At 37.9% G+C, this 20,688-nt stretch overlaps 1 protein-coding gene across 4 annotated transcripts in view; it reads left to right on the forward strand.

The window, feature by feature from the left end:
• Positions 1–20,688, forward strand: part of ebf1b (EBF transcription factor 1b) — a 177,768-nt gene that overhangs the window by 21,280 nt on the left and 135,800 nt on the right. For all 4 annotated transcript variants that reach the window (XM_051677466.1, XM_051677468.1, XM_051677467.1 and 1 more), the window contains exon 6: positions 1,037–1,105. In XM_051677466.1, coding sequence (XP_051533426.1) covers positions 1,037–1,105 — 69 coding nt within the window. The remainder of the gene's footprint in view (positions 1–1,036; positions 1,106–20,688) is intronic.

Below are 20,688 nucleotides of genomic sequence, written 5' to 3' on the forward strand. Positions count from 1 at the left end.
GCAGGGGGAATCCCAAAGTCTGTAAAGGGAAACCCCACTATAGTAGCGCAATGTATCTGTTGCATTAACATTGTACAAGCAGCTTTCATGTCTTCAGCAGCTTTCCTGCATTAAACAGCTTTCTGGAGTACCTGTAAAAAGAGATATTATAATTTAATATCCACAGAAGCTATTAATCCTCCCCCTGTGTAACATCACTAACAACAGCTCTATATTGTTGAACCCACATGGTTCGAACAGTGGATGGGCGACGTAGTTACTACGGTTTCGGGAAACAGTCGTGACTAGCTAGTTAATTTCTCCAATGATGCATCATGCTATGGTGGTTAAGCAGTGAGTATGTAGTAGTACGGGAAACGCACCCATGGCCTCATAGAATCATGTTACAATAACTAAATTTTTGCAAAATGATTTTTATGTGGCTTGTTGTATGTATCAAGTTTCCTGGTAAAATGAACACTAGAGATGCTACAACAACAATGACTTTTATTCACTTTCACATAAATCACACACAAAATGGCAAATTATCAGTTCATAAACACTTAATTTTCACCCTGTTCCTCCCATCTTATGACATCTTAAAAGTTTTACTATATCATATGACTTGTTAGGCAATAAACTGTTTACATTCGCATTACATAACCAAATACATTTACAAGCTTAATCAAGTACGATCAAGCTGCACAGTAGCTCAACTGGAGTACGGGTGCTGAAGAACACGTGAGTCGACACTGAAGGTATCATAGAAAAAATACAAAATGACATGATGGCAATTGTGTATTTCATGTCACATTTGCAACACTACCGGTTAGATTTAGGTTTATGATTTAGGGTAGATCATCAACCTTAAAATTCTCACCTGTTTGGGAGAAAATTTAACTCACTTTTTTCACCTCAGAAATGCAGCAATATGTGTAAGGAACCATGTAATATAATTATGAGAAAATGTTGCCAAAGTCACATAATTTTCATGTGATCAGGTTGTTTTTAACAGATTTTTTCTCTCTGCTTTTCCCCTGGCCTTGCTTCCCTTCAGTCGTTGTTGTGACAAAAAGAGTTGCGGGAACCGTAACGAGACGCCCTCTGATCCTGTCATCATCGACAGGTAGGAAATCTCTCCCTCATTAACACTTCCTTACATGGTTTGTGTGTCTGTGTTTGTTCCTGAATGTGTTTGATACTCTGTTTCATTGTTATCATCATACACCATTTGAGGGTGTGGTTGACGTTGCTTTTGAAGTAGTTCTCAGGACATGCTGGAGTCCTAAGGCCTTCACAGCCTGCAGTGTATACATCGATCAGCCACAACATTAAAACCACCTGCCTAATATTGTGTAGGTACCCCTTGTACCACCAAAACAGTGCCAACCTGCATCTCAGAATAGCATTCTGAGATGATATTCTTCTCACCAAAATTGTACAGAGCAGTTATCTGAGTTACCGTAGACTTTGTCAGTTCGAACCAGTCTGGCCATTCTCTGTTGACCTCTCTCATCAACAAAGCGTTTCCATTTTTTTCCCCATTCTGATGGTTGATGTGAAGCTGAAGCTCCTGACCCGTATCTGCAAATCTTATGTACTGCACTGCTGCCACATGATTGGCTGATTAGATAATCGTATGGATGATTGTTGGTGCCAGATGCAGTTAATGCAGCACAAACAGTTAATATTATTGTGTGCTATTGATCGCTGTTGTTGCTTGAGTAAATTGCAAGCCTAAAAATCTATTCAAAGGTTTAGTATTTGTTTTAAAAGTTTTTTGTGAGTAATTGTTCAAGAGAAGATGTTTGAAAGTAAATATGTAAGCAATTTAGATAATATCTACATGGTATGCTCTTCAAATTGGTAATTCGTCCCCTCAGATGTAAGAGAAGACAGTATTGTTGGTCCCCTTAGCTGGCCTTAATCAAAACCATATGCATAATGGGCTGTGAAACAATAGAAGCCAAAGACCTCCCGGCCCCCTCACGTTCCTCTGCTCTTGCCATCTCACTCGATCCCTCAGGGCAACTCTGTCTTTTTAGCTAGTGTTCATCTCTTTAAATCCAAAATTAAACCCAAGTATCCTTTTTGAATGATGTAATTGTAGATGTAATAATGTTAGCATTACAGCTTATTTTATTTTTAGAAACGCTAAATACTTAATTTGCAGTCCATGAGGTGTTTCATTGTTATTAGCATTTAGCTTGTTAACTACAGCCTGGCTGTGAAGAGTTATGAGTTGTACAGAGCCGTTTTGTAATGCGGAAGGTATTGGCTGATGTCTTAGAGCATTTAATTTGACAGGTTACGGTTCTCAAGATATAGCAAAACAATCTTTTCCCCATTGTAAACCGCTATGCTTAATGAAAATGGTTAAAGGTGAACATATCAAAAGTTGCCCAGCCACTCCGAAGACAATCCGCACGCAAGAACATTTGATTTGGTCTGGCTGAAAAAGCCTTTTCTGGAATATTTGCAGATTCCCAGTTTCCCCAAGACGTTTATTTTTTTATTTTTTTTTTTACAATCTGCCCATGACATTGGAAAAGGCAACAGATCAAGGGTACATCTCAATGGGAATCTATTTCCTAAGGGAAAAAATTATTTGCTTTATACCACATGGAATATATATATATATATATATATATATATATATATATATATATATATATATATATATATATATTAGCAAATTCACGTGACAATAGCACGATTGCGAGTGTGATGTTGCTTATTTACAACAGTTCAATGAACAAGTACATTTTTAAAGAATTTGGAAAAACTGAGTACGGTCATAAAAAACGCGTTTGTGCATGGAACTACATTCTTACGTGACGGGTCAGAATCTGCTGTTGCTGGTTCAAAACAAATGATGTGTCTAAGCCTCCGTTAGTAATTAAAAAAAAATCACTTTTTAACTAGTATCACAGCTTGGGCTGTGTCTAACAAGCTATTGTAGAAACAAGGATGTGTGTGTGTGCATGTGTGTGTTTGAGAGAGAGAGAGAGAGAGAGAGAGAGAGAGAGAGAGAGATATGGAGATATGTGTGTGATCACCTGTTGCCACTCCCAAGCAGAGATGCTGTAGTGTGTTAGTCAGCTTTCTGAAGATAATGTCATTTTGGTCAAATGCATCCTATTTTTTCTGTTTAAAAATAGCTGTCCAAGTTGGTGTATTCCTCCCTATTTCGCGGTAGCCGGTGCACAAGAATCATTCACTATAGAAACCGCAATGTCCTCTGTCAATTTGAACAGTATTTTCTCTCCAATGTGGAAATTCTGGTAAGAGGTAAGCACCTTGAGTTGTGTAATTAATCAGTCTGTTGTGTCTCTCAGCTGTGATGAGCCTTAACGTTGAAGTTGTTAGTTTAAAGCCGTTTAAAGCTATTTCTTAGCTTTAGTAGTGTAGTAGTAATCCAAGCAATCACATAGTGCTGATGAATGAAAACACTGACTGACTGACTGGCTTCACCTCACCTGAACTGGCTCATATTACACACAAAAATGGTCTTTTGCTGCCACCTGCTGGCTAAAATCTGTAATGTCACAAAAATAAATGTAAATAGACAGATGGCTCTTACACATCTGCACTGCTCTTACACTTTAGTTTAGAACCGCATGAACACAAGTGGAGTAATACACACAGTGAAGCATCCCAGTGCTGATGTACTGAGTCATCAGTACTCATGGAACATCTCTCGTCCAATCAGATTTGAGGACTGGAACTAACTGTTGTATGTAATATGTATGTATATATATATATATATATATATTAGAAAAATTAACTTAATTGAAAGGGAATTTGTATTTTTCTTACCTCACTTTCCTGACAAAATTTTGTTTGATATGTCTGAATACAGGACTTAATATCTTATGTCATTTTGCAGGTCTTGACTCCTTTGCTCTGCTTGTTTGCTTGAGGTTTAGACAGCAGTCAGTAAAGAGTTGGACAGTTATGGCTGTTCAGTTTCAGTTATTGACCCGTTCTAGCAGAATGGGCTCAGGTGCGACTGTAGCTGCTCAGCCGACCGCAGTCGGACACAACAGACTGCTTTCCTATATACCTGACTCACGTGTTCATGGGCAGTCTACATAGTTGGTTCACTTGACCACAACGGGTCAGAACTCCTGAGGGCCAGATGTGGTTTACACTCTCCTATACATGCACACCTTTAAACCTCACTGAGCAAGCAGACTCAATATGAACCTGTTTGAGAGACCCATGTGCATTGGTCCCATGTGCAAGTCTTCAAGACTAATATTATAATCAAAGCAGCCTAATACTTGGAAAAAATACCAGATCTTACCATAATGGAATCATTTATCCAAAATTGTGTTTTGTTTTTTTCCAAACTCATATGACTTTTTTTTTGTCTGCTGAACACAAAAGGAGAAATGTAGTCATGTTGCCAAAATTAATGAGGCATATTTTGTATACCACATAACACTTATTTGTATCTCTAATGGTTTGTTCTGCATATACATTATACAACTATTAGGAAGTTATAATCAGAATAAAAATTCTTATAATGAAAATTTGCAGAATAATGCAGAAGCTATAATTTCCACCACTACTTAATAATCCTCCCACATATTATTTCTTTGCGTATAGAATTGTTTTTTTTTTTTTTTTTTTTTGCACGCCATTAAGTGTGTGTCATAAAGGTGAGAGTGTTTAGATGTTGTGATCTGATCTGATTGTGTCACTCCTGATGTCCCGTTACATGTTTCTGGAGCCCAGAGAAATGGGTCATGGAGGAAAGAACAAAAACATAGAGAGGTGGGGAAAAAAAGAGAAAATAACCTCATTTTGGTATGTATTCCTGGCATCTAGACATTTTCTCACAAGCTCAATGACACTGACTCGATTATGACTTATTATTTTCCCTAAACACGCAACCTAAAGAAAAATAAAAACGGGTTCTGCCTTCTTCCTCTGAGTTATTTCTTTTGGTTAATAAGGGCTCATTAGCGCACACTTCTTTCAACAAGCCAATTTGATTTCACACCAGTAATTAGTCTGGCTATGGCTAATTCTCCTGGTTTTGCATTGAGAGTGATGCAATAATTAGATACACAAAGAACACGGCTAATCCAAATCTGTGTTAAAAACACTAATGAACCCTTATTAACAAATAACAAATTTCATATTTACTAAGATTTAAATTGTAAACAACATGTGTAAGAAAACAATATCTACCCTTGCCTTTCATCTAAGAATATATTTGAACGTATCGACAAAACTGTATGGTGGAGGTCGTTTGTTGGTTGTTTTGGTTTATTCACACAGACAATAAGGTTTATATTCTTAACATTTGTAAACAAACTATATGTACCCTTTCCCTTTATCTAACAATTTTGGTAACACTTTACAATAATGTTTCCTTTAATAATTTATTTACAAATGCTTTATAAATAATTTATATGTGGTTATAACAACACGCATAGAAAGGTGACTTTCATGCAATACCTTCCAAATACTGAGCCATTTCACCTCAAATGTTATAAATGCTTAATAACACTTATTAACCATTAGTAACTTATGAAAATGTTTATAAATGTAAAGTGGACACCTATGAAGCATTTATTAAGGAGTTGCCAACAACGGAAACCTGTACATAAAGTTCTACATGGTTTAATGCTCATCAGGCTTTATTATATAATATATGCTGTGAATGAGCACAAAGACCTAAAAGGGTTTTTGCAGAGGACTTTAGGTATCTAGGACTAGTTTAAACCATTCTTTTTACATCAACGTAACAAGGAAAGTGACAACACAAGTGAGTCAAGACATTACAGTAATGAATAAACACAAAGCAGACTCTAGTAAAATTGCATAATCCCTATTTTTAATCTCACTATATTAGTCTATTTTTGCTGCAGTCTTGAAATTAATCATGAATTAGGGCATGTTATATTTTTTTTAATATAAGTATAAATAGGTGTATTTATTAAGCATATATAATATGTTAAACTTAAAATGTACACTATTTGGCAAGTATTGAATAAAAGTTGCCCTTTTTAGGCATGTTGCTATAACTGCATAAAATGATTTATAATGCATTTGTAAATGCCTTATTAATCATTAAGAAACCTCTTTATAAATCCTTAACAAAGGAAACATTAATATAAAGTGTTTCCAGGATATCTTTGAATGAATAGACAAAACCATGTGGCGTTTAACTGCAGGTTGTTAGTTGTTTTGGTTAATCCATATTGCCAGAAAGATTTATATTGTAAACAATATATTGAACGAGTCGATGAAATTGTGTGCCGTATTGCTGCAGGTCATTGAAAGTTGTTTCAGTTTATCAACACAGACAGTATCCGGGAAACACCGCAAATCAAAACCGTTCATTTTTAATGAACACTAGAGGAAGCTTCGATTTACGCCACGTTTAAACCAATTCTCTACATACTTATTCATTTGTCTGGATATCTTTGTTTTATATAAACTGACCTCTCTCTCTCTCTCTCTCTCTCTCTCTCTCTCTCTCTCTCTCTCTCTCTCTCTCTCTCTCTCTCACGCTCTCTCTCTCTCTCTCTCTCTCTCTCTCTCTGTGTATGTGTGTTAGCATCTCTAACCTGCTGTATGACATTAGCAACTCCTCGGCTTGGCCATATGTTCTTCCTGGCCTCTCCCTCTCTGACATTGACCTTTCATCAGCTCTGTAAGATTATTTCCAATACTTTAATCCCCTCTCATTGACATGGACACAAAGGCACACTGACATCAAATAGACGCCTCCTCACTTTCTCCTTTCTTCCTCCCGGTTTAATCACTTTCAGTTCAGGGCCTTCACCCCCACCTTCCTCAAGTCCTCAACCCCTGCAGCACCGAATGTCTATTGTTCACATCTCATTTTATTTCAGACCCTCCCTTCTCACTTCTGTTTATGTTTAGGATACCAAAAAAGCCTTGGATAAATAGCCATGTCCCTAAACCTAGCTTTAGCGATTGAGTATTTGTGTATTTGTTTTACAGGAAGAGATAATGCTGTCTTTAAGAGGATGGCAGCATATCAATTGGTGGCAAACTCTTTTCCTGTCGGCCCGTTTTAAACATCTCCACTTACAAGTGGCCTATTATGTTTGTGATGTTAGATCCTCTGGCAAAGGAGGGGTTTGAGAACGGGTGTATGTGTTTGAGAATGGGTGTGTTTATACTAGTGAGAATGTCTTTAGACTTTCAAATATGTTACGTTTTCTGCAACAAACTACTTTAGAAAGCTGCTTTAAGTCACTTGAACACACTACCATCACTACTTTTAAAGGAATATTCCAGGTTAATTTACTTTTACTACATTTACTTGTTTTTACAGACTCTCAATGGAAGTCTATGGGCAACATTTGCTTGCCCCATATACTTTCATTCTATGTGCACTGTTAACCCTTTATTTGTTTTGTTTATTTTAAATGTTATTTTAACACACAGCCAGCAATACTTTTAAAATAGTATTAATTACCTTAAAAGTAGACTACTGACTCTTAACGGAAGTCTATGAGGCAACAGCTGTATGCTTGCCCCATAGACTTCCATTCAAAGTGCATAACTTTCAATAATTTTTTCAACAAGTTACTTCAACACTCTATCATCAGTACTTTTGAAGGGATATTCTGGGTTTTGTAAATACTAGTTTACCCTGGTATATTCCTTTCTAATGACTGACTCTTAATGGTAGTCTATGGGGCATCGGTTGTTTGCTTGCCCCATAGACTTCCACTGAAGGTGCATAACTGGCAATAGTTTCTTGGTTTCTTATAATATGTTACTTTAACACACTACCACCAGTACCTTTAAAGGAATATTCTGTGTTAAATACATGTTTAATCTGGAATATTCCTTTTAGAGGACTGAATCTCAATGTAAGTCTATGGGGCAATGGTTTTGTTATTTTTTGTTTATTTGTCAAAAATATATTTCTGTGGTCATAGACAGCATGCCACTGATGTTGTCCATACAGCTGCACTTGATTTCAACTTGTATCATCTTACTATTCCTTTAAGAGAATATTAGCTTATGTATCCTGGTTGCATTGGATGCTCCCCAGCTGTTTTAGGCATCTTGAGCAAACACAGCAAGATCATTTCACAATAAAAGCTGCTGTGTTTTAGTTGCATCTTTTGAAGGAAGTAGTCCACTATCTTCTCTGGGATCACGAGGGCTCTTGCGGTGACGCTGTGAGCCCACGCTGGGAGATGTCAAAAGCTGTCAGTGGGCCGGCAAAGAATGGAATGTGAGAGTTCCTGTGGATACCGTGGGACTTCCTGTACCCCCTAGACTCAGTTCTCAGCGCTTCTTGGCCGGCCTGACTCTCATCGCTTAGAGCTCAACATCTGGATCTCTGTTCTCTAACCAAAACAACATTCACAGAGCTGATGGGGGAAATGGGCCACCATGCCCTTGAATTTTACATTTAATGGCCTGCTGAAAAAGTGTAGTTTTTAGCTAAAACTTCACAGCATGCAGGCAAAATTGATCTTTAAGAAAAGCAGTATCTCAAATTGCTGGGCATGTTTATGACAGATACTTACAAAAGAAATATGATTTTTTTTTTTTTTTAATCCCTTTTTCTCCCCAATTTGAAATGCCCAATTCTCACTGCTTACTAGGTCCTTGTGGTGGCTCGGTTACTCACCTCAATCCGGGTGGTGGAGGACAAGTCTCAGTTGCCTCCGCTTCTGAGACAGTCAATCCATGCATCTTATCACATGGCTCGCTGTGCATGACACCACGGAGACTCACAGCATGTGGAGGCTCATGCTACTCTCTACGATCTACGCACAACTTACCATGCACCGCATTGAGAGCGAGAACCACTAATCGTGACCACGAGGAGGTAACCCCATGTGACTCTACCCTCCCTAGCAACTTGGCCAATTTGGTTGCTTAGGAGACCTGGCTGGAGTCACTCAGCACACCCTGGATTCGAACCAGGGGTGGTAGTCAGCATCAATACTCGCTGAGCTACCCAGGCCCCCCCATAAATATGAATTTTGATGTACATCATGTATTTGGACACTTAAGCCACACTTTAAAATGTATGAATGTCACTGCAATAGATACAGGTATTTATATTAAAGAAAGATAGCACAAGCACACTTTTCTAGAAAAACATTTCACAAAAAGAAGTTACTCTGCTGGGACACCTGCGTGAACTTGTGTAAAGACAAACTGACTTTATACATCCACCATTGAGACCAGTTGGTTAAATGTCATTACAAAAATGTTTCAGAGAAGGAAAGTTTATTCAGAGAAAATCTCAAGCATGGTGCCACTGGGTTTGATATTTTGGTTATTGCAAATGACATTCATACCTTTTTAAGTATATCTTAAATGTCAAAATGCTGTTTGGGACCACTCGATAAGAGTTCTATTTGGACCACATGGCAGGATAACACTGTGACATTAATAGTTTAATTAGCGGTATCCATTGCCCAGTATACGATTGTCTCAAATTAGGCTAAGGCGACCATTGTTAGGTTAATCCTGTCCAGATTGGCCTTTTGAAGCAAGAAGAAATACAAAAACACAGTCTGAGTGGCTAGTGTGAGAAAGATTGACAGGAATCAGAAAGGGGTGAATGGCGGAGGGGGGAAATCCGTAGCGCTCAGTTGTCAGTGTAGCGCCGCGAGGTTCCTCGTACATTCTCAGTGGCAGGTCTTTGTGACAGGCTGCGTGTGGCCCATTTAATCCCAGCCAGGAAAGAAGATAATAACAGCATTGCCTCTACACCTCTCAAAGTTAATATACGCTTAACGACTTGTCGACACTGCTGACAATCCTATCATGCGCCTGGTTGACCCCAAAAGAGGCGTACGCATTTATCTGCGTGCGAGCATGTCCATCTCTCTTTCGCTCTCCCTCTTTCTTTTTTCAATGAAATATTACCTCACATTCTTTCTATCATGGCCTGTTTTTCTTCCTTCTTGCTATTGCTTCGTTCCATTTTCTTTTCCTTTTTGCACATTTTGAATTCTCAGTCAAGTTTAGCATCTCTTTTTTTAATACTGTGGTGTTAAAATATCACTTCCACCCCCTCTTTTTATGCCTTTTATATAAAACATAGTTTATTATTCTAACTGCAGGCTGTTTATAGTTGCCAAGCAAAGTAAGAATTTGGAACATAAAAGGGATAGTTCAACCAAAAATGAAAATTCTCTCATCATTTACTCACCCTCATGCCATCTCAGATGATTATGACTTTCTTTCTTCAGCAGAACACAAACAGTTTTTTTTATTTTTTTTTTATATCTCAGCACTGTAGGTCCATACAATGCAAGTGAAAAGTGGCCAGAACTTTGAAGGTCCAAAAAGTGCATAAAGGCAGCATAAATGTAATCCATAAGACTCCAGTGGTTAAATCCATATCTTCAGAAGTGATATAATAGGTGTGGTTGAGAAACTGACCTCACTCCTGAAGACATGGATTTAACTACTGGAGTTGTGTGGATTACTTTTATGCTGCCATTCTGTGCTTTTTGAACCTTCAAAGTTCTGTGTTAGCTTACTCAATATTTCAACTTATGAGCCATTAACATGCATGTGTAGTACAAAATCAAAATCTGAAATTTCTATTAACTTAAAAAAATGTATGTAACTGATTGCCTCAAATTGTTTGAGTTTTGTTAACTTATTAAGGTTTACAGTGTATGGCTCACAAGGGGTGGGGTTGAACCGTGGCAGAGCTGATGGTGTGTGTCCTGTCAGAATGTGGTTGAATTCCTTTCCCCTCACTGCTTTAAACTTCACGAAGAGGACTGGATGTGTGTTTGTGTGAGATGTCAATCATGGCCTCTAATTTCAACTGTCATTCAGTCCCTTTAGCTTTCCTATTAGCATCTTAGTTAGAAGAACAGACTTGGGAGGGTTCACACTGGTGTCCACTGTTTCTCATTCAGACCTTTACATTGGAGTTCTATAGCTGACTTGGAGGTGGACTCTTTTAAGCAACCCCCAAAACACACTAGCAACCACCATTGCAATGCAATAGCAACCACCAAGAACACCCTAGCAGTCATATACTAACGTACTAACAACCACTCAGAACATCTTATCAACTGCACAGCAACACCCTGGCAACTATTCACAACACCCTATCAGCCTTAAGCATTCTTTGGCACAGCTTTACTAAGTTACGTAAGGACAACTTTGTTTCATAATTGATGCAGATTATTATTATTTTTAAATAATATAGAGTGACAGGAATGGGATAGGAAAAATTTTGCATGCTTGATTCGAACCCGGGTCCCCATAAGAGAACTCAATGCACATCAGGAACACATACTGTATGCTAACTGCTGCATCATAGTTCTGACAATTTTAATGTTTTTTGTTTGAAATTTGGTGTGTGTGTGTGTGTGTGTGTGTGTGTGCATTGTCACAGTCAACTAGTTCATCTTATTTGGAAATCTTCAAGTGACAGCAAATCCCAGCTTTTCCATGAGAGATGGATGTTTTGAATTTATTTTCAAGGATTCATTTCATTGCAGAATTTTTGCTCATGTTAATCTGGAAATGATTATGTGTGTTTTTACCATGGTAAGGTGTGTGTTTGTGTGTGCGAACACTGGAGCTGATGATCAGTGTTTCCTGTTGAATTCGTTTTTGACCTGAGCTCTGAATTGGATGGACAACTCCTAGGGCTTTGATGTCACTTCCTGCTGTGTGTTACTCTATGCATGTGCATAAGAGAAAGAGTGAAAGAAATATTGCTTGTTGTCAACATGCCTTTTTAAAAATCATATCTTAATTAGATTTTTTTTTTTTATGTAGGTGGACATTATTCCCTGTAATGTTAGAATATATTTTATATTTGTATTTATTTACTTCGCAAACATTTTCTGGCATTATTGAATCATCTCTATTCTGCCCACTATTTTAAAAAAAATATATTATGTGAAACAGTATGCATCAAACAAGTAGTATGCTATGTTGTTATCACATGACTTTACTACGTTGCATGTTTTATTGAACGAGTGACGTCCAGTTATCATCTTTGAAATAAACAGTTATTTTGCATTTTTAAACCAGTTTTGACCTAAAGAATGTGCTTCATGTGGTAACATCTAAATTAACTGGTTTTATTCAAGTCAAATATATTATTTAATAACACTGAATTAACCTGAATACATTAGGTTACACCAACAAAACTGATTTCAAGGGATAGATCAGGTAGAAATCATCAGATTGATCAGGTTTCATACTGCAAATTTGTATACTATGTAAAATACACATACTGTATTATAAATAATAAATTTAATACATAATATTAGGCCTATATAATATGAAAAAGTGGTAACCTGCAATTGGAACTATTTCTAATCTACCCCTTACATTTTTTTTAATTTAATTTTTTTGGTTTAACCTAATGTTCAGTAGTCAGGCTGATTCAGAAAAGTTACATTTTTTTTTTAACTCAAATCAAACCAGTTTATGTAGATGTTGCTGCATGAAGTACATTTTTAAACATTTTATTTTCAGTGTATGTTTAATAATATATATATAAAGCAGTTACATTTAATAGGGCTGCATATTTTGATTCTGACATGCATGAATTCTGTTTAATTCCCTAAGTCGAGTTTAGCTAGGCTTGTTTGTTTTGCATTGTAGAACTATGCTAAGTAAACCATCTACTTATTGTTAAAATGTTTATACAGTCTAAAAACACTATTCCATGAATCATTGGAGTAATTTAGGACCCTTCTGTGATGCCGGGGCCGATGTGGATGGAAGCCTCTCTATTAGTCTTCCCCCTCCAGCATGTGGGTGCTGTATTTATTCAATGTGAATTTTAGGGACTGTAACTGAATAATTTATGAATGTATAATGTATGGGATCCACGAGCTCTATGTATCCCTGCTGTGTTTTGAATGTCCCTTTAGCCGGGATCCCCCTGTGCTGGTGGCCCATTGTTGTGTTTCGATTCCACTTCCTGTGGGGAAAGGTCACCCGTGGCTCTGAGAGAGAGAGAGAGAGAGAGTGTGTGAATTATTCATGCCATTGACTTTGTGTGTGTGTGTGTGAGAGAGAGAGAGAGAGAGAGAGAGAGAGAGAGGGAGGGAGAAAGTGAGAAAGAGAACTGAGGATGTTTTATTCATTTATCCTATTTTGAATCCCTTTTTTGCACCTTCCATCATTAGAAAGCTCAACATTTACATTCAATGCTAATTCATGATAGGCACCCAGATTCCACCCAAGTGTATACCCACAATAGAAATCTTTCTCCTGACATTTCTACTCCACAAACAATAACATGGCACTAACTTGTAATTTGGACTGGGAAATATATGTTATATACGTGATGATTTTGCTGGCGACATAAAATGAAGCAGCATTGTGAATATCACAGTAATTTTAATACACATTTTATTTGGCAAAGAAGTTTCCTGGAGACTATGTGATTAGACAAGTTTCATTATCCCTCTCTGTCTCATGACTTATATTTATGAGAACATTAAGACAGAGATGTTTTAATAGTGTCTCTCATTTAAACTTAAGCAAATATTGCACCAGAGTTGGTAACTTCAATTCATATCTGTAATTCAGTTCAAGCTGTCTATTGCAATGAACAGGCTCAAAACAACTGATTGATTTATTTGCCTCATCACATAAACATGTTCACAGAAGTCTTCATGTAGCATGTTTCATAATTAAAATATTAAATATCATAATTAAAATGTTTTAGCTCAAATATATGTTGGTAAATATTGCTATTCATTACCATGTATTGTTATACTGGTACACATAAACTCAAATAATAAATATAATTGGGGCCTGGGTAGCTCAGCAAGTAAAGATGCTGACTACCACAACTGGAGTGCTGAGTGACTCCAGTCAGGCTTCCTAAGCAAACAATTGGCCCGGTTGCTAGGGAGGGTAGTCACGTTGGGTTAACCTCCTCGTAGTCGCTATAATGTGGTTCACGCTCTCGGTGGGGCACGTGGTGAGTTGTGCGTGGATGCCGTGGAGAATAGCATGAGCCTCCACACACACTAGGTCTCCGCGGTAACAAGCCACATGATGCTCGGATTGATGGTCTCAGACTCAGAGGCAACTGAGATTCGTCCTCCACCACCCGGATTGAGGCGAGTCACTACGCCACCACGAGGACTTAGAGCACATTGGGAATTGAGCATACCAAATTGGGGAGAAAAAAAAACCAAAAAAATATCATTCTTCCTTGTCTTGGTGAGAAAGTGTCCTGGTCCTATTTTACTCCAAAATCAAAGGAAACAGACACAAAATTATATTTTGCATATAGAAAATGAAGCCTTTTTAGGGCCATTACTATTTTTAACATTGTGACATTTTCATGGCAGTCATGCACATTTTACCCCCAATTCTCATTACTGCAATGCAAAAAAACATGGTCAGTATGATTTCTGATTTGAATAATGATGGAACTATTACTATCTTTTTTATATAATTGTAACACTGGTGTCATAGAGAGGAGAAGATACTTTTAGGACTTTTAATAATAAAAGTTCCGCTGGAGTGGAACAAACTATAAAGCTAAACATCATAAACACAACGTAACACTATCAATCTTACAAAGTAACACTTTAAGGACTGACAAAGGAATGAACAAAACAGGAGGGTATTTATACAAACAATGACTGATGATGGAATGGAGGACAGGTGAGGAGGATTGGAAACAGATGGAATTAATGAGGGCAGTGGATTCTGGGAGATGTAGTCCAGGGGAAAACTTCAAAATAAGAGTCCTTAGGAAAACATGAGGGAGACAGAATGTGACAATAATACGGTAAAAAAATAAATAAATACTGCTATGGTAATGAGAATGGGAATAGTAAAAGTACTACATCCAGAAGCGTTACAGTAATGAAAACTGGAGGGTAAAATGTGCTTAAGTGTCTGGACAATAATGTCACAGTGAAAATAATCGAATGGTCCTAAATGTAGGCTTTATTTTCTTTATGTAAAATATTATTTTATTTTATTTTGATTTGCAGCTAAATATGACCAAGACATTTCGTTGTGAGGTTTTGTGAGAATCCCCCATATATTCCATAAAAAAAAAAAATAAATAAATAAAAAAAAAACAGTGTGGAGAACATGTCTAGTGTGTTTTTTAACTAGATATTTACTGTATTATAGTTCTTATGTTAAACATTTGAAATTTATGGCTACAGTGGTAGCAACAATGGTTGAATTAAGCCATTTCAAAACAAATACTTTAATATCGAGATACAGGATATATCCAGGGTTGGGGAGTAACGGAATACAAAAATTTAAAATACAAAATATTAGTAACTGTATTCCACTACAGTTACAGATTAAATCATTGGTAATCAGAATACAGTTACATTCAAAATGTATTTTGATTACTGACAAGATTACTTTGCATTATTTTGTCATTTGTTTCATTAAAATTTTAGTCTGCTTTGTTGGAATACATCCATATAAATGATATGATCCGATAAGTGTTTGAACAGCCATGAAACACTTTCTTATGATGTTTTACACTCATATGAGCTGACAGAGGGCACTTTCACTCTGTTATGAGTGAAAAGGTGGATATGATGTTATACGATCAGAAGATGATTTTGTTGTGTACACTCTGTGGGGTTTTGATGTAAGTTTCGAGCAGCAGAAATACTGTAGTTAACCTTGTGAAAATTGATATGTAAACACTTAGCTTTATGCTAAGCTAAAATGCTATTTTTTATTCCTTTTTACATTCACCTTTTATCAGGCACAATTATATATTTTTTCTATTAAGAAAATCCACATTAGAAGATTAAAATCATCCATCATTAAATTAGGGCAAAGATGTAGACTGCAAAAATATTATTTTTGATGAGAAGTTTTGTATTGTTTTCCTGTAAAACTATCTAAAAATCCTTAAAACTACATAAATTCACCATGTTTTATAAGCAAAAAAGATGTTTAGCTTTTTTTTTTAGTATAAGTGTATTTTTCTATTTTACTGTACAGATCTTTTTCCACTTATTAACGTTTTTATAGTCAAAACAAGTGGAAAAACCTGCAAGTGCTGAAGAAGTAATCGATTATGTTACTGACCTACTGATCTACCGGAATACGTTACAAATTACATTTTAAAACATGCATTCCGTAATCTGTAGTGGAATACATTTTAAAAGTAACCATCCCAAACCTGGCTATATCACATATTGTCAGAAAGCTGAAAAATATTGAGATATCAATTCAACAGTACACATAAAGTATGTGCATTGTTTGTTGCATCTAAAACAAATACATCACTATCAAAACGAGATAAAACAACTTTGAATGATTTGTTCATAAATGAACTACCATAAAATGTGTCTCAGGACACAAACTGAACCCACTACCTTCACATTTGCACCCTGTGTTGCTCTGTGGTGGGCCATGACCGAGTGCCCTCAGGCGATGTTTAAAGGGGCGGCAGGCACACACTACTCCTGAACCAAGACTCTTGCAGCTTTAAGGACCGGAATTGTAGTAGCATTAGGGAAAAATGGCCTTGCCCCAGGATATGTTACACACAGATGTGTCCCTGTGTAACCAGCCCTCCAGAATGAATTTGGGCAATTATCCCACTAGAACAGGGAGGGTGGAAAGGGTGGTATGTATATGTTTGCGGAAAGTCAGGTTTGGCTTTTTCTCTGCATTCAAAACTACTTTTTTGTCATAGTTCATCATAAGTAGAGGATATCCACTTATTGCAAAGCTACTTACCAAATAGATAAATAAATGGACATGAAATATTGATTTGGGTTGTTATTATTTTATCATGTGAGAAGAAAGAGACTGCAGACTGATATGATAGTGTAAATGTAAATATCATGGAATATGACTTTAGTAACCATTCAGGGCCAAATCACATGTCAGGGAACAATTGTATTACCATCTGATACCATCACTGTACCATGGTACCTTCACAGTAACCTCTTGTATGCACAAGCAGTCAAGTAGAGGACATCTATTGCATCTACTTGCTAATGAATCTGTGGTTTGGTATTGGTGCCAGTGCAAAGAGCTTCTCTCACTCCAATGGTCATTAAAGTCTCACTGGCAGAGCGCCCCTCCCTTTACCTGACCTTAGAGTCTGTGTATCCATGAATGGGCTGCTGTGTGCCCCCCCCCCCCAAGGCTGCAAAATCACCACAGCGCACCCACCTAGCGCCCGACCCAGTGCGATTGCATTAGCAATGCCATTAAAATGAAATGGATGCTGTTGGCCAGGAAACCCAACCACCCTTATGCTCAATGGACAGATTCAGTCACGTCCCCACCCCTCCCAACGTAATGGCCGCGTATAATTTCCCATCGCAAGGCGCTCGTGTGTGTGAGCCTGTGCACTTGTAATTTCATTAGGCTGGTAAGTGGTAAACATTCCTCCTGCTGTTTTTTCTTTTCTCTGTGTACATATCGCTGGCGTATTTCACAAGGCTGTTTTGAAATCGTGCTTTTGAGGCATCGCTCAGTACTTCAAAAGGCTGAATAAAGTACGCTCAGATGGCTCTTCATCAATGTGCGATTAATTTCCATACTCTCTGCCTCCCGATCCCTTTATAGGGAAGTGTCTGGGAGGAGAGTGTCACTTTAGATTTTAACTTCCCAGATTGACAGAAGGTTCCAAAGGGGTATGATCCACTTGCTTGCTCTGTTGGTCTTGGGGTCGATGGCCAGTCTTTTGGTACTGGTCTGGTCTCACATTGACAGCAGGGGTCTGGGGACAGCTGGACCTTGGGGAATTGGTGGACTGTCACCATCCAGGCAGACTATGATGAAAGATGCTGTGGTAGCTGTCAGTCTCTACTATTTTCTTTTAGCGCACACACAAAGAACCAAACCTTTTCTGCAGAAAATAAATGCTAAAGTCATGAAAGAGAAGATGGAAGCCCCTTTTCTTACTAAAGACTTATAGGAGACTGCATATTCATGGGGTGTCAACTCTACCTGTTGGTATCCTCTTGTAGGTACCTGTGATTTTTTGTGGTTATGTAAAGAGGACTGTACTGAGGAAGGTGACATGGAGGTGGCCTTATTATTCTCCAGCCTGGAGGTGTATTTTAATGTGTATTTATGTAAGAAGCTTCAGTGCCAGTGCCTCCAGCTAGTAGGTCCAATATAGCCCTGGAATTCTTTTTACTCGCCTTCTTCCTCGATTTAGCTTTTTTGAAGGAGGAGGGGGGTTGCGACTGAGGAAAACCCTCTGGGGATGATGGGAAGCGGTGATTGACAGACTGTATTCTTGGCTGTTCGCTGATTTGTCAGTTGCAGAACAAGACCCTAGCCACTGATGAATTCGTCCCCAAAAGTTTCAAGCCGCCGTAGTTCACCGCAAACATAGTCTCGTGAAAACTCTTAACAATTCATACAAGATGGCTAAAACGTAAGATGTAAATGTCTGTGAACATTATTTGTTACTTATTCCCTATTTATTTAAGCAATACAAATGACTAATGTATGTCAGTGACCTGTAATATGCTTCCCTTGTCTCGTTCCGAACCCTGATGTTTTCTTCAGTGGTACACACAAGTTATTTTACTATTAGAATGATGGTTAGGTTTAAGGTAAGGGGTTAGACTCTATGGTCAGGTTTAGGTTTGGGTTAGGATTCAAACCTGGGAAAAATCATCATAACATTGTTTGTTGGCTAGTTTTTCCTCTATGTGAGTAAAATTCATGAGTTTTAGTATGAGCCAAATTGTACGATTTATGGTTTCGCCATTTTGTACTATTATTATGATTTCTCATGAGACCGGGTTGGTGGAACACAAAAGGTGAGTTTGTGACGAATATCCTGGCCACTCAATAGCAATTTTGTGAGGAACAGATGAAATTTTAGTTATTCACTGAAAAACTTAGCTCTATTGTCACGCTGATAAGAAAAGTACCCTGAAAGCACATGTACATCTCCCAGACATCTATCTGATGTGTGCGTTTACATCTGGAAGACATATTTTTAAGGTTGCTCCTCTGCAATACGTCTAGAAGACATTTCCTTTCGGATGTCAATAAGACATTCAGCAGATGTCTTTGAGATGTTTGATTTAGAATGTTTGTAAATCTGATCTTTTTAAGATGTTTAGCAGATGTTAATTAGTTTGTGATGCTTTCCAGATGAATAGAACTAAAACAGACATCTCGGATATGTACGTGTACTATCTGGGTAGCGAAGTCTGATTCATAAACAAATCACACTTTTGAGTCAGATCCCTTCAATGAATTGACTGGACAAGTTAATTAAATCAATCTGAATATTCCATTCATTATATGAAAAAAGTGGCCAGGATATTCTTTAAAAAATGAAATTTTATGTTCCACAAGAAAGAAAATCAGATACAGATCAGGAACCAAAATTGAGTAAATCATAATATAATTTTTATTTTTGGGTGAACTATGCATTTAATACTGACTGTAAAATCAGATTTGTCTGAGCCTTGATAGTGACTGCACCTTTACAAATCGCACAGACAATCTATGTTGTGAAGTTACTTAGGTAGTGCGTAAGCACTCCGGTTTGCATTGAGAAATTCTGAAAGTCAGGGAGGCTCTGAACAACATGCATCACTCCAATATTAATAGCAGGTTCTGAATAAAAATGCAAACCTTGTCAGATTTAACGGATGGCTGCATGCATGCAGCCGGCCCAGCTAAGACAGGTGGCAGGGTGCTGCAAGACCAGGCGCTGGCAAACCTAGATGGGTGAATATGTGCGTGTGTATGAGTGTGTTTTTATGGCACTACCTGCGGGAGGAAGCCAGGGGTGAGGGTTTCCAGGGAAATAGAGCTCATACTGTCAAAGTGCTGCCCTCTTTTGTCCTCTCTCAACACAACGTTATCCAATTTTTTTATGGAGAAACGAACAAAATTCCAAACAATAAGTACATAGTAAAAAAAAAAAAAAAAAAAGATGTTTGTTCTGTTCTGTAAAAGAAAACGGGACTCATCGGACCAGGTGACCTTCTTCTACTGATCCGAGGTCCAGTTCCGACGCTCAAGTGCCCGTTGTAGGTACTTCTGATGGTGGACAGGGGTCATCGTGGGCACCCTGAACGGTCTGCGGCTATGCAGCCTCATACACAGCAGGGTGCGATGCATTGTGTGTTGTGACACATTCCTCCCATAACCATCATTAATATTTTCTGTGACTTGTGCCACAGTAGACCTTCTGTTGGTTCGGACAAGACGGGATAGCCTTCGTTGCCCTCACCCACCAATGAGCCTTAGGCGCTCAACACCCTGTCGCCAGTATGTGGTTTGTTCCTTCTCGGACCACTGTCGGTAGGTACTCACCACTGCTGACTGGGAGCACCCCACAAGCCTTGCCGTTTCAGAGATGCTCTGACCCAGTCGTCTGGCCATAGCAATTTGGCCCTTGACAAAGTCGCTCAGGTCTTTACTCCTGCCCATTTCTCCTGCACTCAACACGTTGACTACGAGAACTGATTCTTCACTCGCCATCTAATTTACCCAGACCTTGACATGTGGCCTCATTGAGATGATCAGTGTTATTCGCCTCACCTGTGAGTGGTCATAATATTCGATATATATATATATATATATATGACATTAGACTATATTTAAGTCAACATTAAATCAAATTTGACCTTATTTACTTTCTTAATACTCACTGTATAAAGTGGAACATTAAATTGTTACTGTAATGGAAAATTTCACCCAGAAATGAAAATTCTGTCATCATTTACTCACCCTCATGTTCTTCCAAGC

The sequence above is a fragment of the Myxocyprinus asiaticus genome, chromosome 38, assembly GCF_019703515.2.
Source record: "Myxocyprinus asiaticus isolate MX2 ecotype Aquarium Trade chromosome 38, UBuf_Myxa_2, whole genome shotgun sequence".
In the NCBI taxonomy this organism is placed as follows: domain Eukaryota; kingdom Metazoa; phylum Chordata; class Actinopteri; order Cypriniformes; family Catostomidae; genus Myxocyprinus; species Myxocyprinus asiaticus.